The sequence below is a fragment of the Myotis daubentonii genome, chromosome 12 (genome assembly GCF_963259705.1).
Source record: "Myotis daubentonii chromosome 12, mMyoDau2.1, whole genome shotgun sequence".
NCBI classification, from domain to species: Eukaryota; Metazoa; Chordata; class Mammalia; order Chiroptera; family Vespertilionidae; genus Myotis; species Myotis daubentonii.
Genome location: NC_081851.1, coordinates 21,956,407 through 21,981,134, shown reverse-complemented (window position 1 = coordinate 21,981,134; position 24,728 = coordinate 21,956,407). Strand labels below are relative to the sequence as shown.

General features: G+C 45.5%; 1 protein-coding gene and 1 pseudogene across 1 annotated transcript; one reads left to right on the top strand and one right to left on the bottom strand.

Annotated features, from left to right (window-relative positions):
• Positions 1–209: 209 nt before the first annotated feature.
• LOC132213930 (lipid droplet-regulating VLDL assembly factor AUP1-like) lies at positions 210–2,976 on the bottom strand (annotated as a pseudogene).
• A 5,459-nt stretch (positions 2,977–8,435) lies between these two features.
• On the top strand, positions 8,436–23,365 carry PDCL3 (phosducin like 3). Its single transcript, XM_059659131.1, has 6 exons — positions 8,436–8,582; positions 11,319–11,448; positions 13,852–13,942; positions 14,228–14,371; positions 15,384–15,592; positions 19,347–23,365. The coding sequence occupies exons 1-6, from the start codon at positions 8,577–8,579 to the stop codon at positions 19,487–19,489; spliced, it is 723 nt and encodes a 240-aa protein (XP_059515114.1). The 5' UTR covers positions 8,436–8,576; the 3' UTR covers positions 19,490–23,365.
• The last annotated feature ends 1,363 nt before the right edge of the window (positions 23,366–24,728 follow it).

The following is a 24,728-nucleotide window of genomic DNA, read 5'->3' as shown; positions in this document are numbered from 1 at the left end:
AGGGCCGATCAGGGGGTTGGGGCGCTGCCACTGTCACACTCAGGGCAGGGCTGATGGGGAGGTTATGGCTCTACCCCGTCACACACAGAGCAGGGCCTGGTTGGGGGGGGGGGTGTTGGGGTGCCGCACCCTGTCACACACAGAGCAGGGCCGATCAGGGTGTTAGGGCGCTGCCCCCTGTCATGCTGATCCCGGTGCCGGGAGGCCTCCCGGCTCCGCTGATCCCGGTGCTGGGAGGCATATTACCCTTTTACTATATAGGGTAGAGGCCTGGTGCATGGGTGGGGCCGGCTGGTTTGCCCTGAAGGGTGTCCTGGATCAGGGTGGGGGTCCCCACTGGGGTGCCTGGCCAGCCTGGATGAGGGGATGATGGCTTTTTGCAGCTTGTCACACACCCTTCAGGGTGGGGGTCCCCACTGGGGTGCCTGGCCAGCCTGGGTGAGGGGATGATGGCTGTTTGCAGCTGGTCACACACCCTTCAGGGTGGGGGTCTCCACTGGGGTGCCTGGCCAGTCTGGGTGAGGGGATGAAGGCTGTTTTCAGGCTGGGAGTGATTGAACTCCCAAACGCTCCTTTTTTCCTTTTTTTTTTTTTTTTTTATCCTGGGCCAGCTTTAGCTTGAGGCTTGGCTCCAACTCTTAGGCCGTCGCTCCTGAAAGTAGGTTTCTGGCCTTTGCATACAATGTTGCGAATCTGCTGGATGAAGTCTGGCGGTATTTGTTACAATGTTTCTTAAACTGCCGGCTCAGAGGCCTGCAGCGGCAGGCGGTGAACGTTGGAGTCCTCCGTCACTGAAGCAAGCAAGCCTCCTGTTAGTTTCAAGCTGCCTGGCTGCCGGCCGCCATCTTGGCTGACAGTTAATTTGCATATCTCGCTGATTAGCCAATGAAAAGGGTAGCGGTCGTACGCCAATTACCATGTTTCTCTTTTATTAGTGTAGATAAGCTCCTTAAGGAGAGAACAGGCATGGAAAATTATGTATTTTCATATTGACTAAGAAACAAAAGCTATATAGCAGAGAAATTATAACACATGCCACTGAATCAGTAGGAGGCAAGCAGAAACCTGAGGCGGGAGATGATGTTGATTTCATCAACTTTCACATCAGATTAAAGTACATGCTATCATATTTTGCTAAGTACTTATAAAGAAATGACATTTCTATGAGCCAACCACTTATAACTCTCTGATATGATAAATGGAATATCATGCCTCCCCTTTCTTTCATTTCTACAAAGAAAATACTTTTTCTGAGGTGTATTATTAAAATAGTGTTAATCCTGAATCTCGGCCTACATAAAGGCCAAATAGTTGTCTTTCTAGGAAAAGAAGATTTCTACAAGGTTGAAAGATTCATTTTATAGATTAATTTTATAGATCAGATATGCAATAACAAGTAGTTTGGGCTTAAGTTTTAGAGTTACTTTAACCCATGCTTCAAACTTTATCTATAGCCTTATAAACTACCCTACAATGTTGATTTAATTAAAGTAATTCTGTTCATTGAATACATTTATTTTCATAGGGATTGGATAATGTTTTACCGTAACTCTTCATTACATATATCTCAAAAGTTTTACTGACTGAAAGCTTCATAACCTATCACAAATGTTATGTAGAGGCTCTTAAAATGTAATTTAAATTTTAGGCATTATGTTTAGAGCATTCAAACTTAATTTTAGTGACCCAGTTGATAATATCTATAAATTTTAAACTCTTAGAAATCAAAACAAAACATGCTAGATTAAATGTTTAAAAGTTACATTACTATGCTATATTAATGTGAATGCTTATATATATGGAATTTCATTTTTATGATGTTTGTATTAATGGGGGTGATTAATGCCACTACAAAAGCCCTAACTTCTGTGCCTAGCGTAGAAGCCACATTTCTTTTCTCCTTCTCTTTCTTTCTTTTTCTTTTTTCTTTTTTTTTTTTTTTGAGTGAAAACCCTGAATTTAATGTGATATTAGGGAGTCCCATCTCTCACTTTCTACCACTCACTCATCAGACCTGTTGTGAGTTGGGTGAAGGCTGCCCCCAGTCAGTCTCCTGGGTTTGTCTCTGACTCTCCTTCTCTCCTATTCATAGAGTGCCTGCTTGCACTCCTGTAGGTTTTCCTGCTGGGCCCAGGAGGACCTGGCAAATGTTATGGCTGTGGGCTGAGGGCTCCCCAGGCCAGGGATGGGGAACTGAGGTGATGCAATGTCAGAGGGCTTGTGCAATCATCATAAACGCCCACCAAATGCCTACTTTGCAAGTGAGGCACTGTGGTAGGGTCTTGGGGGCAGAGGCCAGGGAAGGGACTGGGTCCCCTCAAAGATGTCTTCAGGTATGAGAGCTACGACTCCCTCAAGTATATTGGTGAAGGTCAAGTCTACGCAACCAGTCCTGGCTGACTGGGGCCGCAGTCTAGGGTGTCTTTGCCGCTTCAGGTACTCTGTTCTGAATGCTAGAGTGAGTCGTGTCCCCATCTGGCCCAATTCTTTGGCCACAGCTGTTGTACACAGAGGGAGCTCCTCATTCCCCTCCCCCAGCTGGCGGTGAGCAGGACACAGCCACTTGATATACCATGAAAGGCACAAATAGTGACCACAGCAGTTCTGAGACCCAGTAGGCATGTGACACCTTCACAGAGACTAGAGTCTCTGGACTCCAAGGGTAAGAGGCTATACAACATCCTGGATAGAAAATGGCCAGGAAGGTGCTACAGCCGGGGAGCAGGTTGACTATGTTGTGGCTGAAAGGTGTCAGGTAGTTGGGAATGAGGACCCTGAGACAGTGATCCGTGAGTCTGCAGTCCTGCTGGCCAGCCCCAGCACCGCACGTTTGGCACCACCAACCCGCGAACGACGCTGCCCAGCAGTGCACCGCTGAATTGGAAAGCACAGGTGCAGGACAAGGAGGCTGGACCCGAGGGGCACGTGGAGTAGCAGCGCGAGGATGGGCTCCGGAACCACCAGGGGAGGCTCCATGGAGGTTGCTGCAGGAGCTCCTAGGCTAGGGGCCACATTTCCAAAGAGTGACACACTTGCCACAGGTCAGTCCATGCAGCTCTCACATGGTCCACTGCAAGTGCTCCTAGTTGTTTAGTTCAGAGTCCAAGATCCTTTCTACATTGTAGGCTCTGCCCAGGATGGGCTCAGTGAGCCTCCCCACCCTCTCTAGACACTGATTGGACTGGGAAAGAGAAGATGCTGTCAGGAGCGAGGCTTTTATGGGCCAGGCCTTTCCCTTTAGTAGAACTCAGTCTCATGACCATGTCTGACTGGAAAGGAGGCTGGAAATGTCACCTTGCTGTGTGGCCTGGAGGAAGAGAGGCAGATTTGGTGAATAGCTAGTCACTATCTACTGTAGTGTAAGTGTTATCCTTAGGGAGCAAGAAAACCGACACTCAAAGAAATCAAATACTTGCCCAAGGTCTTTCACTAAATGTCAGGGTCACAATTCAAACCGCCGGGGCAACTGACCCCAATATCTGTGGCTCTTCACCAGCACAAGCTGTCTCCCAGGGACAGTTAGCCTTTGGCTGGGCCAGCAGTGGAATGGGATAAGGAACACTGTTGAACTGTACGTGAAGTCACAAAGCTACAAGCCCTACCGCCTCAGCCCTGACTTGTTAGGTAGAGATGATGTACCCAGTGCCAGGTCAGAGGGAAGCGAGAGTTCACCCCAACCAAGCAATGCAGGGCAGTGCCTGATAGGGGGCTGAAGAGGCATCTAGATGAATTGGGGGAAGTTAAGCAGGGACCCTCCCTTACCTCTGCTTGGGGTTCCAGGTTCTTTTCCAATTCAACATATTTAGACACTCTGGTTTTCTTAGTATTTATGAAGTTATTTACTAGTATCTTGTATATCTCACTACCTGAAAGAACAAATATGCCTGGACCAAACAAACCCCTTTGAAGAGTTGGAAAATTTCCACTTTGGACAATTTTATTTTTTGCTCAATTCGCTGATCTCTTTGCTGACTCCTGGTATTTCAGCTTAATATTAAACCATCAATTTGCTTCAAGAGATTAAGTCACAATCAATGGAAACCCTGAAGGAACAGGCAGTAGGACTTACTTTATTTAAACACTTAGTCTTCCAGACCTTGGTGAAATGGATGTAGGGAATTGCTGTAATAAAGCAGAGCCCAGGAGAAGAGACATTCACTGCATGGCAGCTGCAAGGATGCTGGGCACTGGGCAGCTGGGCAGTAGGCCCGGAGGCTAAAGCAAACAGCAGTTAGCATAAAAATGCAAAAAGAAACATTGGAAGGCCAATGGACTTTGATATTCAGCAGGGCTGAAAATCAGCATAAAATTGCCCTGTTGTGGGCTCAATGGCTCAAAGCAATTTCCTAATCTGATAATCCTTACATTGTTTACCAAACTTTACCTTTGATCTGCCTGTATGCATTGCTAAAGGGCAAATGTGTATTCAAGTAAATATAAAGCGGACCAGGCCAAAGGTGGGTGTGTCTCTTCAAGAAAGAGGCTCCACCGGCCCCCAATGCCTTCTAAATTCATATTTCTTGTATAGTATTTTCATTTGTGCTTTGGTCCCTCCTTCAGATCCTGAACCTAGCAGTGAAGATTGTGGCACAGACTCAGAAGAAAATGTGGCCAAGGGAAGAGTTACCATTTATCACTATTCCCTGGGGAAAAGTCACCATGACCTCAAGTAGGTAAAGAAGAGTGAGGAGCATTTGTGGGAAGAAAAGGCACAGGAGAGTAATTTTATCCTTGACTGTCACTGAAGCAATGGACAGCATTGCAATATGTATCTTTTTGTCAGGGGATAAGGTCCCTTCCCACTCAGCAAGGAAACAGATATTTGGTAATGGGACTTGTGTTACTTGGAGTCCCGATGTGAATGACCCAGGCCAGTAGAGCACCTCTGTTCTTTGAGCTGTGCAGAAGGAAAGGACCTTGAAAATCATTGCTTCACTAAACCCCACATTATCAAATCTGGGTTGCCCCCAATCTGTGCTCCAGCACAATGTTTTAAGTCCTGGGCCTGGAAATGGCAAACATTGCTTCCCTCCCTTGGGGAGAAATCAACAACAGGGCAACACTTGGGATGTAGTTCACACTTGGGTGGCCACAGTCTGCTGCCTTAGACTTAGAAGAAGAGGAGAAGAGTTCTTGGAGGGCAACCACCACTAACAGAATTCAACGTTGAGGTACAGGAAGGGATCCTTCAGCAAAGTGCTAATGCTGTGATATGCTAGGGGGTGGAGTTGGGAGAGGCTGCTCGGTGTCTAGCAGACCAGGTATTCCAGGACACCTTGAAGAGAGAGTCTCCTCACTGCCTTAAATATTCCAGGCCAATTGTCCTCCATCCTCCCCTAAAACTCCTCATTTCTTGATGGCTCCTTTCTTCTGGCTAAGTCATCCTACCCTTCCTCAGTGCTCTCATCTACAGACATCCTGGCTGCACTTCCTCTTCCCTCAAGGGATTTCATAATTTGTTCATGGCCCTCCTCTCCACCTCATGTCCTGTGTCATTCAGGTTGGCATCAAAGCCGCTGTGGACATCTGTTTGACACTCTGGGATTGGAGTTCTTGACCACCTCATTGACAGAGCTTTTCATCTCTTCACTCTGGCTGCCCACTGGTTCTCTCCCCAACCTCACTGCAAGTTCCTTAGGTGGAGGATGCTGGTATCGTTAATAGCTTTAGAGATTGTAATTATATTAAATGAAAGGTTGTCGTGCTTGATCATGACTGAGAATGTTAGATCTCTGTGTGGGTCTTTTACAAGAAAACATCTAATGATCACGGAGAGGCAGAAGAAGGGACTGATTTGAAATGTGATAAGAAGTAATCATTGACAATTTCATGGTGGCCAGTCCTCTGAGTTCTTTTCTGTGACCTGGGATCTAAAATTGGTAATCGAGTCAAATATAAGCAAACAAACACTACCATCCTCCTCCCCCAAATACAGATCAAGGACCATTTTCTTTCTATTTAAGCTTAATCAGACAAAAACCACTATGGACAAGCCTGAAATCTGACAGAATCAGACTTATTGACCTGATGCCATGAGGGAGTCACTCCAGAAGAGCCATGAAGTGCTTCTCAGTAAAAGGGGAGACTTGTAAGGTCACGCTCCTGCTGAAGGATCCAGGAAAGTCCAAAGGCAGAATTATGAAAAGTGGGACTAATTAGGGTTTGGGTGGTATAATGAGCAAGGGTGGCTCAGCATTTGGGAATCCCTAGTAAAAGATGGGTGAGATAAAGCAGGTCTGGGGGCATCATTGGTAAGAAAGCAGTGGTCATTCAAAGTGGGCATTGTTATGGCATTTCACAGCTGCAGCCAGACCTTGGGAGAAAGGCTGTTCTCTGTGAACTTCGCATTTGGCTTTATCTGAATCTGTCCTCCCAGCCTGGGTAACAGCAGGGCTGCTTTTGTTCTTTTTCAATCCAAGCTTATTTTCACTCTTTCAGTCCCAAACAAGTTTTAGCTCTTTCTGTTAACTGGATTTAGCCAAGTTTAAATATTCCCTCTTAAATCATACTAAATCTAATGTCCACATTTCCCTCTACAGAAGTGACCATCAACCACACGCAGGAGCAAAATCCTGCAAAGACTAAGGTGGCATGTGCAGGACAACTGTAGGGTGGTTCATTAAACAATTAGAACCAAATAAAGTACAAACTAAAGTTAGAGGTGACTTAGTCCCAGCAGAAGTGGGGTGAGCATCTGCTTGCTGTGGCATGATCAGCTTCATGTGACTGGTATTGAGGAACTTTTTTCTTTACTAAGGCTCTAAAGCATTCACTAAGAGGAAGCACTTACTAGCTCCTCTTCTCTCATTTCTTAAAAAAAGGGGGGGGGGGAACCACTGAGAATTTGGACACATTAAGAGCCCAGCTGTTATAGCTGATGAGAAACAACTCATATTCCAGTGGTTCTCAAACTTTAATGTGCTCCAGAAACACCTGTAGGGCTTGCTGAAACCCAGGTTGCAGTTCTCTCTCCCTAGAGATTCTGATTCAATAGGTCTGGAGTAGGCGCCCAAGAATTCAGTGTCAGCAAGTTCTCAGGTGATACTGATGATGCTGATGCAACGACCATATTTTGAGACCCACTTCTCTAACTCAGCTCTTCCTCATTGCCTCCACCTTCCATACTTTTACACTTTCTGTTTCTCCTGCTTGAAATGCCTTCCCTGCTCTCCATGTAACTGGCTGTTTGTCTTAAGTTATACAACCTTGCTTGGCTATTGTATTAGTTTATCTATTGCTATGTAACAAATTACCCCAGGTAGGACCTCCAGAATGGTAGCATGAGGTGTTCAGGGAAACCATTAAACTGGTGGAGATTAATAAAGACTACCACGCAAATCTTTAGAGATTGATCAAAAGGTTTACAACAGGTTGAGAAACATCAATTCAACAAAATCTATGGAAACTTAGTTGGAACAGTGGAAATCCATGGTATTGAAGCTAGGGACTGCATCATCTCCCCCACGGCTCTGCCTTGTTGAAGAACTAACTGTCCCAGTGAGCTCAGCAACCATTGAAGAGTAAAACCTCCCTTACCACCATAGCTCTATAGAGATGCCCTCATGGGCCCAACAGATGAATGACAGCTCCCATCTTCCCCAGCTTCTACTTAGGAGTGGCTGCACCCTGGTATGGGACCACTTTCCGCACCATTCCCATCCCTACCTTGCCTCACCGCCAACACACACACAGCTCCTGGTCAGTAAGGAGAATCCAGGTGGGGTAGTCAGTCAAGAGTGAGTTCCTCACCCCTCCCTCCAGCTCCGGCATCAGAGCCTCCATGGCTTAGGTTCTGCCCAGGGGGAAGAGGGCAGAGAAAATCTCAAAGACCAGCCCAAGTGTCCAAGGAGGGAAACTGATTCTTTAACTCAAATTCGTAGGACTTTCATAGGCAGAAGCCTGGAGCCTAGCGCCTGCACTTCACAATCAGACTCTGCTGATCTTTACTCAGTGCCTCCAGTGTGCCCATAAAAGGCTAAACGTTTGTGCAAATATGGATCGCCTTTCTGGTTTTGTCTGTCGTGATCACTGCTGAATGCGTAGAGCCTAAAATAGTACCTGGTACCAAGCAGGCTCTCAATAAATGTCTTATAAATGAATTGCCTTATCCGACGCTGAAATGATAGTCTTAACTCCAGGTGACCCTGTATCATGTTTTATTGTAACACTGCATTACTGAAACATTTCTATTTCTGACTTCTAGGCTTAGATTAGACTTCTTTTGCACATCTAGGTCTAGAGCTGGAGTCTGCTCCACCCAGCCCACCGCTCCAAAGCCAAGGACCAGCCCTAATAAGGTAGCACTCAGGGCTGGCCCCGGGTCACGTGATTTGCGGCACAGCCAGAAGGTAGACGTCTCCTGGCTCGCGTGTGCGCACAGCTTCTGCGCCGGTTTCTTGAGGAGCGCGCGCAGACTCAGAGGCTCGCTTCCTCCCGGGCTCCGCCCAGCTCGCTCCCGGTGGGCGGGGCGACAGCTGAGCTGGGAGAAGAGGCCGGGCGGCAGCTGCGTGCATGCGCAGAAGAGACCTGCGGGATCGGGCGCAGTGGTCGGCCTGTTTTAAGATATTTGAGACAAGATGCAGGTGAGCAAGCCTAGGGGCGCGAGGCCCGGGGGCTGCGGTTGCTCGTGGACTCCGCTAGGTCCACGCCGACGACGGACAGTCCCGTCCGGGCCAGCGGGAAGCGCCAAAGGCCACTGGCACGGGGGACGCTCGCTAGTCCAGGCCCGGCGCAGGCGCAGTGCGGGAGGGCGGGCGCGTTCCTGCCGCCTGGGCGTCTCCACCTCCGTTCTTTGGGGCTACCTCTCTTTGAGGTCGTATCCCACCTGGCAGTTACTTCTTTCCTAGTAACTCCCTCACTGAGCACCTGAGCAGGTGTGGTATGGACCCTTTGCACGGATCGGGAAACTGAGGCTTGGAGATGTGAAGGGCCCCTCCTGGGGGTCCCATAATATAAAGCAGAGGTGGCACCCCGTTCCTGACTCCACTTAGAGCCTGGGGAGCGGTTAGTTCCACTCTTTCCTCTAACGTTGGAGTTCAGGTTGAGGGGGCTCTCCTGGCTTTCAGAACTCAGCCCGAAGAGCCCCGATGCTCAGTTACTTTAAGTCTTAAAACAAGATCCTCTTGTATTGCCCTTTTATTGTCTCTGGAACTTGACTAAAACCCAAAGGAAAGTGAAAGAAAATGAATGAAAACACAATGAGAATGGGTGTTTTTATGAGCAAAAACCTGTGATAACTAAGTCGTCAAGGACGCTGCCCCACAGGTCATCCTGCTGCCCTCCAGACCTCGCTGTGGGCGGGAATTCTGATTGAACGGTTTCTGGCTCAGTGGGAAATGGGAATGAAGTTCGTGTGGGTTTGGTTGGGGCCGGAGGCATTGAGGCTGGAGAGGATGATCCCCTGCAAATACAGCGTGTCTGCCACAAACCAGACGCTCTCAAATGTTGGTGAGGAAGCTCCGGGGCTACCATGGCTCCTTTGCATTCTTTTTAAAAATATATATATTTTATTGATTTTTTACAGAGAGGAAGTGAGAGGGATAGAGAGTTAGAAACATCGATGAGAGAGAAACATCGATCAGCTGCCTCCTGCACATCCCCCACTGGGGATGTGCCCACAACCCAGGTACATGCCCTTGACCGGAATCGAACCTGGGACCTTTCAGTCTGCAGGCTGATGCTCTATCCACTGAGCCAAACCGGTTTCGGCTCCTTTGCATTCTTTATCCTTCAGGCCCCTCCTTAAAAATGTCACCTCTTCCGAGGCCTTCCCTGACCACCCGGTTGAAAGGATTCTGTTCATCTTTCTTTTGCTCTATCTCAGCTAAACCGCGACGTGGAGTGGGCTGGAGCCCGGTTATCCAGCGCCCTTTCCACAGGGCTCCTTGATTACACATTTCAACCCGGATCCATTAGCAGTGTTCCTGCCGAGCTGTGCAAGGCCAGCGTTTGAACAGTTGGGTTCTGGAGCTAAGAGCCCACTTTGACATTTATCCTTCTGACATTTGCTGGGCAACTTTGACTTGTCACAGCATGGCAATGGCTTCCTAAATGCAGTGTCTCCTGGGCTAGTTAAGATGAATTAAGTCGATACAACTAAAGGGCTTAGAAAAGTATCCAGCGCCCAACACTCAGGTGTTAGCCATCGTGAGCTAGTCTGTGGGTCCCAGCTCTTCCTCTCAGGTTTGGCTGTTAGAGAATTTGTCAGCCTAGCATCAGGCTCTCCTCGTGCTTCTCCTGCAGCCACAGGACTTTGAGATGTTCAATATCGCTGCTCTTGTGTTACAGAAAAACCGGAGAAGAACCAAGCAACGCTTAGAGAGATGGAGTTACATTTATTATTACGCGCGGGCCCAGAGGAAAATGTCTCCCAAATTCTGGGTGCAGTCACACAGGAAGTTTCCTGTATTTATACTATCTTACCCTCTTTGTCTCCCCAATATGGAGTTTTTCCGGTTCCCTTTGCAAGTTCTTAAAGGGCCCTATGTGCTGGCGCTTTGAGACCTCTACCAAAAGCTTGGCCTGACACCAGCACTGATAACTTCGTCTGGGGAAGGTTTAATGGCTTCTCTGAAGTGGGAGTAGTCTTATTTTCCTTATTATTTAAGCCAGCAAGCATTTACAGAAGCCAGAAATAGCAGGGTTAAAATTTCAAACAGCAGTTTTTATATAAGATGGATGCTTCACCTGGGCCCTTTGATCATGCTGGTCCCTCTGCCAGAAAGTAATTTCCTAAGTTCTCACTCATGTCTGATTCCTTCTCACCCTCCAGAGATGGTTAAATGTCACCTGTTCTGAGGGACAGTCTTTCCCCATCCTGAGGAATGCAGGCCCTCGTAATTCTAGGTCAGCAGCCTGTTGGCCATTGCACTTGCTATAGTTTGTAGTAAGTCTGTGATTGTGTATTTAATTGTTTGATGCCTGTCTCTTCCTCTCAACTGTAAAATCGATGGCTCTGGTATTCACCACTCTTCCCTACTATTGAAATAATTTGCATATAGTACATGTTCAGTAAATATCTATTGAATGAATCATTCTAAGTCATTAACAAGAATATTGGATAAAAGTCAGGTCAGAGCCTTGGTTTCAGCTTTATTGTTGATCTGCATATCCTATCCTGTTTTATACCCCTCAGGGATGGGGGTGGAGTGGAGGACAGGAAGAATGGAACGGGGCCTCTGAGTCTTTTGACACTTTCTCAGAAACATAATTTGAATTTTTCTTCCCACCACCTTTCCCATTTGACCCCTTGCCCGATATGGCACCCTCCTTAGTGGACTTTGCACTCATGGCATGTATCCTTGGTCCCCCTGCTCTAGGACCCCAATGCAGACACTGAGTGGAATGACATCTTACGCAAAAAGGGCATCTTGCCCGCGAAGGAAAGTTTGAAGGAACTGGAAAGGGAGGCAGAAGAGGAAGAGCAGCGAGTCCTTCAGCAGTCAGTTGGTGAGCTTGCTTTTATTACTCTCTGTTCTGTGTCTATCTGGGTAGGAAACAACTTTCTGAGCCTCTAAGTGCTTTGGTGGAAGGATCCTCTGAGCAGGAGTTGGAGCCAGGGATTGAGGTGCCAGAATTAATGCTGTGGGGCCGCAAGCGAGTCATAGCATGTCTCTACCTTTGTCTTCCTGGGCCGTAGCAGTAGGGGACTTCAAGGCCCCCTTCCTTTCCACAGTTCCTTGTATGGGTCAGATGAGCACATGACAGTCTTGAACTTGACTTTCTAGTTTGTGATTCACTTGGAATAATGTCATGGAAATATGCTCAAAGTTTATAGTGTTTGTATAATTCTGAGCTTATACTTTAGTCTCTTTTGCCTTGATTGAAAATATTTAAATACCTTAATTTGGGGAAGCATAAGATGCTTACAAGGTATGGGATCTGAGAGGGGTTTTCTCAAAGGTAGCTGTACTACTTGAATTGGAATCTTTGGGGTGCTTGTAAAAACTCAGTTCCTACTGAATCAGAGTCTTGGGAGGGGGGAGGCGAGGCCCAAGAATCTGCATTTTAAGCAAGTGCCTCAAAGGATTTCTGACTCCCACTAGAGTCTGAGAACTACTGACACAGAATCTTGTTTACATATTAGAGCTAATTTAGAGAAGGTCTTACTACAAAGCATGTATCCAGCGAGTGGTTATTGAACGGTTACCGTGTGCCGTGTGTTTTTCTGGACAGGGGGGCTTTAACCGTGCACAGGCCAGACAAAAACCCCTGTCCTTGTGGGACTTACACTGCAGTGAGAGTCAGACAATAGACAATACATAATGAAATACAGGAAAATAAGGCAGCGAAAGGGCCTTGAAAGGGTTGGAGGAGAGTTGAGTATAATTCTAGATAGGGTCAGAGAGGACCTCACTAGGAATGACATTTGGGTAGACCTGAGGGAGGTAAACTGAGCCAGTTTAGTGAAAAGTATGTTGGAGAATCTGCAAGGAAGCCATTATGATTCGGAGAGAGGAGTAGTAAGTTCAGAGAGGTAACTAGGGGTCAGACCACTTGGAACCTTGTAACTTCTAGTGAGGATCTTGATTTTATGTAGTGAGTTGGAAGTCATTGGAGTTTTATGTTTCAGCAAAGGAGTGACATGTCTCCTCCATGTTGGCAGCACCATCCTGTGGCCGTCTTCCTGAGGGGACAGTGGGGGGCAAGGCAGGAAGTATGAGACTGGTCTGTAAACTACTGCAGTAATTCATGCAAGAGGTACCGTTGGCTTGGACCAGCGTGGTGGTGGTGGTGGAAATGGTGAGGCGTGGTCAGGTCTGAATATATCTTGAAGGTTGGGCCAACAGGATTTGCTGATGGGTTGATCCTCTGAGGGGTTTGAGAGAAATACGTCTAGGATGTGTACAAGGCTTTGGGCTTGAGCCACCAGAAGGATGGAGGGACCCCGACTGAGATGAGGAAAGCTTGGAGAGAGCAGGTTTGGAGGTGAGATCAGGAAGTCTGTTTGGGACATAGTAACTTTGAGATTTTCATTAGACAAATTAGAGATGGTAAGTGGGCTGTTGGGTATGTTTTTCTCCAAATCAGAAAATACGGGCTGGAGACATAAATTTGGGAGTTGTCAGCATACTACAAGCCATGAGATACCATCAACAAGGGAGTGGCTGTAGATAAAGAAGAAAAGGGATCAAACCAACAAAGGGTCCAAAGGAGGGCAGTCTTAGGGGTGGGAGGAGGGGAGAGCGTAGGGATCCTGGGAGCCATCGGAGGGCAGTCTTTCACAGAGGAGGCAGTGGGTGGGATCACATGCTGCTCAGTCAAGGAATGATCATTGTTGACCTTGATAAAAGCAGTTCTTTGTTGGGATGGGGTGGGTGTCAGGGACAAAAGCCTGCTTTGATGGCCAAAAGCAAGAGCGTTTATGGCAATAAAAACAAAATACAAGTGTTATAGCATTTTCCTAAAAGGAAAGATAGAGCGGCCTGGAAATACCAAGAGCCTGTGATAATCCCTGTAACTCTAGGAAGGGTGTGCTCACAGTGGGAGGACACCCACTGGTCTTCTTCCATCTCCTGGGAGATGGGAGAGCTGTGATACACCACCCACTAGTGTATGGGCTTGCTCTGCCAGGTGAGTTATAAACTTGGGAGACCTCTCATTCATGTCCTTACTATGGTGTGTAGGAAAGTCAAGCCTGTAGATAACAACACACTAGTTCTGTCTTTTTAAAACACCCCAACTTATTTTTACTAGTGTAATGCCTGAAGTACTTTGCATCCTGGTTTTGGTGGGCTGGGAGTCGTGGGTGTTGCATGCACATCTTTAGGAGAAAAGTGAAGGAAAAAAACCCAAAATGCATGTTTGTTCTTCCTTTAAATTTTTTGGTTTTGCTAACTTAATTACATTCAGTGAAAACATACGAAGATATGACTCTGGAAGAATTGGAGGATAATGAAGATGAATTTAATGAGGAAGATGAACGAGCTATTGAAATGTACAGGTTAGTGCCACTCAGAGGGACTGTTTTTTTGTGTGGCACTACAATGTGTGTCATTTGGAAAATGAATTTTTTGACTGAGATCACGTTTGGAAAAGGCCATAATTAAATAATAATATTTCAGATTTCGGCAAACAGGTCTTAGACTTTTGCCACGTGGCAAATAAATAAACCTGGACCTTTATGAAGGTTGCTGTCTGAAAGATATACGTGTGTGCACATGCATGTATGTGTGTGTGTGCACATGCATGTGTGTGTATGAGATAACTCACTCCTCCTGTTGTGCAGGCAGCAGAGACTGGCTGAATTGAAAGCAGCTCAACTGAGGAATAAATTTGGAGAAGTTTTGGAGATCTCAGGAAAGGATTATGTTCAGGAAGTTACCAAAGCCGGAGAGGGCTTGTGGGTGATCCTGCACCTTTACAAACAAGGGTGAGTGATCTTATGCTTTGTCTCTCAGTGCTCATTTGAGTTTATATCTTGAACATCTTGGGTTTATTCCACATTGGAGGTTATTTTATCTTATGTGTTTTTGTGGCTGATTTGCCCAAACCTTAACGCCTAATTTTTGTCTTAAGACTTTCAAATTAATGTTTGTGACTAACACAAATGCGTTTGTTACAGTGTAATAATAGAGACTTTACTTTTATTGAAAATAAATTCCAAAAAAAAAAAAAAGAAAGAAAAGAAATTCCTAAGGTATTTATTCCTCTAGAGAAACTCTGGCTTTTCATAATCCCACATGTGAGTCACTCTCGTAGGTGGCGAGGGTGGCCTTTGTAATGATTGTCCACACTGAGTGGTGCAGTGGTCCTCCATGTTTCTCACCTCCAGGCCTATCCTCAGAGTCAAGCTTGTGTAGGGTTTCTTTAGAGCAGAAAATGCTTTCTGACCTGTTTTACACATTCTGAATCTTGAATATTCTGTCATGGAGAAGGGCATAACAATTATCTTTTACATTGACGCTGTTTTTCCGACTTACATTTCGGAATATTAATTTGGATTTTGGATTTTGAGTTCTTCACTTTTCCTAAACATATTAGAAGGTTTGTGGTTCTTTTAAATATATATATTTTTTTATTGATTTCAGGGAGGAAGGGAGAGGGAGAGAGAGATAGAAACATCAGTGATGAGAGAGAATCATTGATTGGCTGCCTCCTGCACGCCTCCCACTGGGGATTGAACCCACAACTGGGCATGTGCCCTGACCGGGAATTGAAGGTGACCTCCTGGTTCATAGGTCGACACTCAACCACTAAGCCACAGAAAGTTTTTTTAAAAATGTTAATTCATCTTGACTGGAGTAGCAGATCCTCTTGTGAGTTTTCACTTAGGGCAGAAGGCTAGTTGAGCTTTGTTCTGTATAAATGCAGAATCATAACTGCTTCTATTTTTACTTTGTAGGATTTTTCTCTCACTATTGTTTCCTATTTCTGTCTTACAGGATTCCCCTCTGTTCCCTGATAAACCAGCACTTCAGTAGACTTGCCAGGAAGTTTCCTGACGTCAAATTTATCAAAGCCATTTCAACAACCTGCATACCCAATTATCCTGACAGGAATCTGCCCACAATATTTGTTTACCTTGAAGGTGATATCAAGGCTCAGTTTATTGGACCTCTAGTGTTTGGTGGCATGAACCTGACAATAGATGGTAAGGGCCTCTTTGAGATGGTCGAGGGCACAGGAGAGGTGGCTAGTGCATGGTAGAGATGGGGAGAAGCATATTTACTCTCTCATCTCAGACCAGTCAGTGGGGCAGAATAACTGGGCTCTAATGATTCTCAGTGAAAAGAGGACAAGGTGGACTTTTAAAATATACTTAATATTAATGTTTTATTTGTCCCTATATTTGAATGTTTTCAATTATAGCTCGAGATCATATCATTCACTTTTGTTTAATTCACATGAACATATTAGGACAGATGCATATATCTATCTATCTATCTATATAAAAGGCTAATATGCTAAGTGTCCTACCGATCGCTATGATGCACACCACCAGGGGGCAGATCCTCAACGCAGGAGCTGCTGAACTGCTGTTTGGCAGTGGCGGTTCTCGGGTGACACACCTTGAAACCAGAGAGCAGGGAGCCCAGTTCCTCGTGGGGCTGTGGATTCTACCTTGAGCTGTGGGTTATGTTGTTGCTGGGCCACTGTTGGCCCCGAATCTGGTTTACTGCACCCTTGCGTTTGCGTTCCACACCCTATACTACAGCAACTTTGCAGAGTGCCCTCTTGCACTTAGGGACCCCTCTGGGGATATTGGAGAGCCAGTTTCTGCCTGATCCCCACAGGCCAGACTGAGGGACCCCACCTGCTGGAGGGACCCCACTCATTCCACAGATGCCCTTTGAGCCACAGCACCACCCCAAGTGTGGCCAGTAGCAGGAGGGATCGACAGGCAGAGAGACCATGGGAAGTTGGCTCCAGGGCGTGTCTGGCCCATCTCGCCCAGTCCCACTCCACCAGCCACCTTCTAATGAATTTCCTTTCAATGTACATGAATCCGTGCACAGGGTCACTAGTGTATGTGTGTGTATATGCACACACACACACACAAACACATATATACATATGTATATATACACATATATATGTAAATCATCTCTATAATATTTTCTCAGTTGAATATCTTAGTAACTTTTAAATTAAATTAAAAGTTTATTTAATTCTCTCTCCTAACTTATAACTGATGTCTTTTTATTCCTTTCTACCTGTTAAACATGGAGTTGTCAAATCTTCCTATCTAATAATAGACTAACATGGTAATTAACCATACCTCCAACATGCTTCCCATTGTCTAATCAGGGTGATATGCAAATTAACTGCCAACCAAGATGGTGGCCAGCAGCCAGGCAGCTGAAGCGAACAGGAGGCTTGCTTGCTCCAGTGTTGGAGGAAGCCAAGGTTCCCCGCCTGCCGCAGCCTAGCTCTGAGCTGCACTCTAAGTAACTATGTTGCAATTATAGAAGCTAAACAATCCCCAGAAACCTGCTTTCAGCCAGCCGGGCCTCAGAGCTGGAGTTGCAACAGTGTTTCAATTATAGAAGCTAAATGAAGCCCAGATACCTGCTTTCAGCAGCCGAGGTCTCAGAGCTGGAGCCGAGCCTCAGAGCTAAAGTCTTCTCTCAGCTCCAGTGACAGCCATAGAAGGTAAATAAATCCCAGAATAAAAATAAATAAATAAAAAAAGGAGAGGTTGGGAGCTTCAGTCACCTGCCAGCCTGAAAATGGCCCTCAGCCCCTCACCCAGACTGGCCAGGCACCCCAGTGAGGGCCTCCACCCTGAAGGGGGTGTGACCAGCTGCAAACAGCCATCATCCCCTCATCCAAGCTGGCCAGGCACCCAAGCAGGACCCCCACCCTGATCCGGGACACCCTTCAGGGCAAACCAGCCGGCCCCCACCCGTGCATCAGGCCTCTCTCCTATATAGTAAAAGGGTAATATGCAAACTGACCCTAACAGCAGAAGGACTAGGAATGACTGGTCCCTATGACACACACTGACCACCAGGGGGCAGGCGCTCAATGCAGGAGCTGCCCTCTGGTGGTCAGGGCACTCTCACATGGGAGGAGCTCTGCTCAGCCAGAAGCCAGGCTGATGGCTGTCAGTACAGCGGTGGTGGTGGGAGCCTCTCCTGCCTCCTCAGCAGCGCTAAGGATGTCTGACTGCAGTTTAGGCCTGCTCCCCGCTGGCAAGTGGACATCCCCCGAGGGCTGCCGGGCTGCCAGAGGGATGTCTGATTGCCATCTTAGGCCCAATCCCCCAGGGACCGGGCCTAAGCCAGCAGGTGGTCATCCCCTGAGGGGTCCCAGACTGTGAGAGGGCACAGGCCGGGCTGAGGGACCTCCCCCCCCTCGCCCCCCAAGTGCACAAATTTTTGTGCACCGGGCCTGTAGTATATAATAAAAGGATAATGTGCAAATCAACCAAACGGTGAAAGGACTGGTCACTATGACATGCACTGACCACCGGGGCAGACGCTCAACGCAGGATCTGTCCCCTGGTGGTCAGTGCATTCCCACAGGGGGAGTGCCACTCAGCCAGAAGCCGGGCTGACAGCTGGTGAGCGCAGCAGTGGTAGCGGGAGTCTCTCCCGCCTCCACAGCAGCGCTAAGGGTGCCCATGAGGACTGGGTCTAAGCCATCAGTTGGACATCCCCTGAGGGCTCCCGGACTGCGAAAGGCCCCAGGCCGGGCTGAGGGACACCCCCTACCCCAGTGCACGAATGTCATGCACTGGGCCTCTAGTGTGTGTGTGTGTGTGTATTTAAAGGAAATTCACCACACAAATAATGTGAGAGAGAGAGACTGAGGCCTGAGGGCTTCCTGCTAGGTCAAAACCTCTTTATTGAAATAACCTGTCTAACTATGCTTTAGTAGTCTTTAAAAACATGTTAAAATATGATTATATACTACTTTATATAGCTCTATATGATATTCAACTGGGAAAAGTGTAAACATGCACATCAGTATGTTACATCAGTTATTCCAGTGTGTAAAGGCATACAGCATACATATACTTATATGTATGAATCTATGTGTGGATTTAATGTATTTTTGAGTCAAGAATCAGAAATCTTAAACTTGGGTTTTGTGGTGTGTGTTTTTTTAAGAAATTGGTTGAATTTTTGTAACATTTAACTGAGAAAACTGAAAATACTGGTGTTACTCATCTCCATGAGCACCTTAAAGTACTATGACTTCAGTAAAATTGGTTGTCTGACTTTAATGGCAGGATCTAATTAACAGAGGATTGCTTTAAACCAGGCTGTTGTGGACTTTCTCCTCCAGTCCCTTAATTCTGCCTGGACCCTCTACTGATTTTGCTTCACAAGGTCTCACTGATTATCAGAGAGTGAAATACAGTAACTGAGGCATTAGTCACTCATTCATTTTGTGATATATTTTTTTAATTAGTTGGAACAAATGATCAGTTCAAGGATGTCATCACCCATTTAGCCTTTGATTCCTATTAGAGATATTGGACATGAGGATGAAGAATTTTCTTTTGTTAACTAAAAGAGGACTTAATGATCAGATAGCCAGCATGACTGTGGAAAGAATTTCCTTTAAATGCTTCAGACTGATTTCCTTCCTAGGAAATTGTGGAGTCTGAGAAATTGAAGTCATTAGGAGACGGGTTTAGTCTCTTCTTTTAATTACCAAATAGGTCCCAATGTATGTAATATCTCATCTGATCTCATTGTCTGGAAAAGTGTTTGAAAGTATTTTTGTTTTCCTTCTTCAAGGTTCGATTTTTTTCCTTTCTTCTAGGTACCTTATAATTATGGCACTAAAATTAAATTGTCATCAAATGTTGTAGTTTCTGCAAAGAAAACAACTGACTCGGTAGAGCCCTGTGCAGTCTGACTGAGGTGATTCGCTTTTTCTTTATTACTTAGAGTTGGAGTGGAAATTGTCTGAGTCTGGAGCAATCAAGACGGACCTGGAGGAAAACCCTAAAAAGCCAATTGAAGACGCCTTGCTGTCCTCAGTGCGCAGCTCCATCCCCATGAGCAGGGGCAGCGACTCCGAGGATGACTGAGCTGTGCCGTACTGTCCTGCCTGCGCAGTGCCCTCTTGGTTCCTGGGTTGATGCTCAACCACTGAGCCACACCGGCTGGGCCTGAGCTTTCTTGATATGACAGATGATCTGGATTTTTTTTTTTAAAAAGGAAAAAGTAGGAATGAATCCTTTGTTTTTTAGCCTTTTATAATTATGTTTCAAATCTCGTAGTTCTCAGGAATAATCATTGCTGGGAATCCTATTGGATTTCTTAGAACTCTTTTTAAATTAATAACATTTTCTTAAAAAAAATAAAGACCAGCTGTTGGTATGGCAAATGTCTTTGTTTTCCTCACTTGTGGTTTAAGAAAGCTATAAAAGTATTCACTATTTATTCACATATCATTATATACAAAGGAATATGGAGGTTTTTTTAATGTGAATAATATATACAGTGGAAAAACTGCAAACTAAGCTTTACAGTTACATTATTGTTTATATTCTTTTATAAAGGTAGCAATAGAATTAATAGCTCAAAGGGATGATTGGTAGGGAAAAAAATCTTAGTATTTATCCTATTTAAAAGAATATGCAATGATTTTTATAAAAACAAACACTATCTTCTTAAAGCAATAACTGAAAGATCTCAATTTACTGCCACTTGGGTTAAATATTTTTTCCAGCTAAAGTAGTTTTTTGTCTCAAACTGTTGAGATGTCAGCTAATCTCAGTTACTGCAAAAGGCTACCTTAATTTTTTAAATAAACATGTAAGCATGCACGTAGATAAACAGGATCTCAACCAGTTAATAAAAAGCACATCAAGATACTTTTCTGCCTAGAATCCTCTTAGCATTTATCACTTCTTAACAAATCAACATTAACACAATAATTAGGGGAAATATTATTCCCTAATATTTGTGTTGAATGGTGTAGCATTTAATGCTGGTTTGAATCTTAAAAATATGAATCAGAGAGGGAACAGAGTTCCTTCCGATTATCTTGTAAAATTTATTTTTGCTGTAATTCCACCAATGACAAGTAGCTTTGATTCATCTGTCAGAACTGTTCGTGTTAGTGAATATTGGTTTCTCTACACACATGAGAGCCAGCGCTGTTGATAAAAAGCTACTCTGTCACGGTTTACCTTGAAGCATCTTTTCTGAAATTTTCATTGCAGGGTTAATACAAGCTTGGGCAGGTCTGTCAGTTGAAGGAGAGCTGCTTTCTTAGGTTTTCTGTTGTTAGCTGACAGTGAAATGAAGTGCGGTGGGAGGAACACAGGTGAAGGCTCGAACACTGCATCTCCTAAGGGCTGCAGTTCGCGCAGCTCCCAGAAGAAGAGAACTGTGCTTGAATGTTGGCGGGCCGGTGAGCCAGGTCCACAGTGATGGCGCCTATACCAGATGGAATTCTTAATGTTTGCTGTACCACTTGGAGCTATGTGAGTGTGTAAACTGCCTCATAATCTTGCCTCCAGGCCAGACTAAGACACTTAGGTTGTGGTCAATTAAAGCTCAGTTGCCTGTGGATTTGGCTCATGAGCCCCCTCTGGCCACAGAGCCCTAGGCCCCAGGCTGCTGTTTAGTCATGCTGACCAAACTTGATAAAAAAGGTAGAGAGAGACCGGCTATGGCCACATCACCGAATGCGCCCAATCTCATCCAAAAAGAGAGAGAGAAGCATCTCTATCCTAAAATAACTATTGGGATTTAGAACCTGACCTGCAGATTTCTACAGGTTAATAGAAATCTGGGAGATTTTCCTATAATATTCACCATTAATGTCCTTCTATTTGGAGCATTTGTGATGTGACAAAAATGATACAACTTGGCTCTTGAGCATTGAGTTCATCTAATTTCACAGCAGAAAAGTGACCAGGGAGCCAGAGCCTGTCTTCGGGGGAAAATGAAACACACTGACTATGGTCAAACACCGGATTTTTTCTTATTTTCCTTATTTGTGGAGGAGAAAAAGGATGTCAATAGATGGAGTACACCTTCTCCATTGCAAACCTAAGTTTTCATTCTCACAGACAACTGTTTCGGCAGAGGCCCTCACACGGTGGTTTCTGGGGCGTCAGGAGCACTTCAGAAAAGTCGTACCGGATGGAAAGGCACTTTCTGAGCAATGTGAAAGGCTGTGTAGAACAGCGGTCACCAACCTTTCGGACCTCACGGACCACCAGTGATCCACGGACCACCGGTTGGCAACCGCTGGGTTAGAAGGGTGTCCCCTGTCACCAGTGCCTGAATTTGTTGTCATCTGTTACCTTCAGCTTTTAATTCAGTTTTCTTAAATAATCAGCACAAATTTGGACAAAGTGCTTTTCAAATGTGACAGGCTAAATGTGTTGTGATTGTGTTTCCTACTTTAGAAACATGTCCTGATGAAAGTGATTTTGTCCTGCTACGGAAACCAGTTGTTACTCATAAATACAGCCTTTTGACAAGTGGCTTTCAACACGTGTTCTTGATACTGTTCACATTTACACAGCAGGTGGTGCAGACCCTCTACCCTCTGCACACCGCCCCCCACTCAGCAACTCCACTGGAGACCTTGTCACTAGCGTGCTATGAGGACTCTCCTTGGCTTTCGGTCTCACCACCCCATGCCCATCCTTGTCTTCTCTTTCTGTTTTTCTGTTTGACCTTCTTCTCTCCCATATTCTTTAGGACTTTGTTCCAATAAATCATCTTGATTTCAGTCTCTCCCTAGATGCACAGCGTTAGGCAGTAGGAGTGTTTGGGTCCTGTGGCAGAGATTGCTACTTGCCTACCAAGTACTGTATCCAGGATTCTCTAGTTCCACTCAAGCAGCAACGGGACCAGCTAAAGGATCAAACTCCCAGCCTCTCTTGGAGCTACAGATTGCCAGAGGGAGGTGGGCACAAGTCGGCTGGGAGTTCTGGGCAAGCTCCATAAGAGCCACACTGGCATGTGCCCATTTTGGGCATAATCCCCTTCTACTTTCTGACTAGAGCGTCCATGTGATTGCAACCTAGCATAACATTCCTGATGACATTGTGGGGCCACTATAACCCAGCTCCTGACTGCCCTCACTAGACTATTGTTATTGCAAAAGAAGTAACTCTCATCCTGGTTTCTCTTAGTAGCGGCTGCAGCATTTCCTGAGAAAGCCACCAGGCCATTGCCAAAAAAATAACAACAAAACAGTCATCCTAGCTTTCTACTCCCCACTTCTCAAATTGCTTGACCAACAGAAGAGCATCTGTATTCCTGCCTCTACTTCGTCATTGCCTTCCAGTAACTTCATGAGTCAGAATTTAGGACTTCCGTTTCCAGTGTGTGAAGAACTAGGCACTCGGAGGGGGTGTGGGTGAAAAGGGGGCCTGGCAAGCACAGAGGAGGCCTGATGGCTGGTCTTACAAACTCAGAGGCTGAAAGTAACCACAAAAGAGGGTCTGAAATGAAAACTTCCTAACTAAACAAGTCACGGCGAGTAGTCATGCCCTAAGCCTGTATCTTCCTTTACGAAGATGAGTCTTTACCTTAACCGAGCCTGTCTAATCTTTTTGTATCTACTATAACATACCTTGGGAATGTCAGTGTAACTTCCTTTTTTCAGGACCCGTTACTACACCAGCGCAGAGACCACAAAACCGCTCGTTGTTGTGTTAATTAATTGTTAACTATTCTATACCCACCAATGTAAAAGAAGCATGTGTCTATTTGTTTTATGCAATCCCAGAGATTTCCCCACTTTTCTTTCTCCCACCTCCCTAATCTGTCACCAGTGGGTTTCATGTAACCCTCCTTAGGCCTCATCCTTTGATTGTAATGTATAAAATGAGGTGCAAAACTGCCATTCTCTGGAGCATTTTCTCAGTCTGTTGAGATTTTGCTTCCTGGCAATTGTCATCAGTTTGACTCAAATAAACTCGTAAGAAATCTTACAGGTTTGGACTTTTCTTATGTCGACATTGACTTGGTGTAGTTGGCAGGATTCCAAAGAAGCCCTCCCAGGACCATCTTGCAGACCCGGACCCATTCTAGGTACCAGCAGGGGCCCAAGGACTCCTCATTTTGTATCAGGTGAACTTGGGTGAGTCTCCCTTGGAATTTCAGACCTCCCTGTTTTAAGGTAAGAGGATGACTTTATTTCAGCTCTTTCTTTTTTCTTCTTTTTTTAATCCTTGAGGTGGAGCTAAATATAAATGGCTGAGAGAACCCAGGCTAAAGATAAGAGTGTAGATAACTAAGAACAGGAGGGGGAAAAATTAGTTTGGCTTTTCATTTGGAATTGCTTTCTGAAAGTCTGAGCAAAACATTTTAATAAATGAGAGCCTGAACTCATTCAACTCTGAAGATGAAGGGCACTTCCTCCAGCCCAAATCTCAGGTATTCCTAGGTGACTAACAAGCTTTGTGGAGCTGTCCGAGGATATCCCTCACTATGTGCAGGAGCCGCATAGGAAATTCCAACCAACTGTTATTAAATACCTGACTCTTCTGGGGCCATGCACATATAGGTTGGTTACCTAGCACTTGAGCCCTCATAGCTGTATTAGACTGTCAGGGAAAGAAACCAAGAAATGTAAAGAGGGTTGAATGAGACTCGGGAGGTGACAGCCCCTTGGAGCTCAACCCATAAGCTGCCTCTTAACCAGATGAAGATAATGATTTCCTTTCTACACAATATCCCTAGAAATTTGTTCAGACTCCAAAGATTTCAAAATAAAACATTAATATGGGAAATCATGCCTCCAAGGCCAGGGACTTCCAGACCTCAGCCCCCATTAATACTCCTGCTTTTAAGTTAAAAGCCTAAGCGACTGGCTGACTGACCAATAGCTATAACATGCACTGACCACCAGGAGGCAGATGCTCAATGCAGGAGCTGCCAAGCGACAGCAACTTTGCAGAGTGCCCTCTTGCACTCCGGGACCTCTCGGGGTATGTCAGACTGCCGGTTTCGGCCCGATCCCAGCAGGCCAGGCTGAGGGACCCCACTGGTGCACAAATCCATGCACCGGGCCTCTAGTAAAATAAATAAGTCTTTATTTATTGATTGATAATAAATAAATAAAAATAAATAAAAAGCCAAACTAATTTTTCCCCCTCCTGTTCTAGTAAAGTAAATAAGAAGCACTTACAGAAATGGAAAGATTTAACTAGGAATGTTACCAACTTTATATTCTGAAACCTAATTATGTTTTACTAGAGACCTGGGGCATGAAATTCATGCACAGATAAGGTCCCTAGGCCTGGCCAGTAATCAGGGCCAATGGGAGCCTTCTGGCTGCCAGCCAGAGCCTTC

Coding starts and splice junctions, on each gene's coding strand:
- PDCL3 (XM_059659131.1), top strand. Junction 11,449..13,851: donor AGTCCTTCAGCAGTCAGTTG/GTGAGCTTGCTT, acceptor AATTACATTCAG/TGAAAACATACGAAGATATG. Junction 14,372..15,383: donor CTGCACCTTTACAAACAAGG/GTGAGTGATCTT, acceptor TCTGTCTTACAG/GATTCCCCTCTGTTCCCTGA.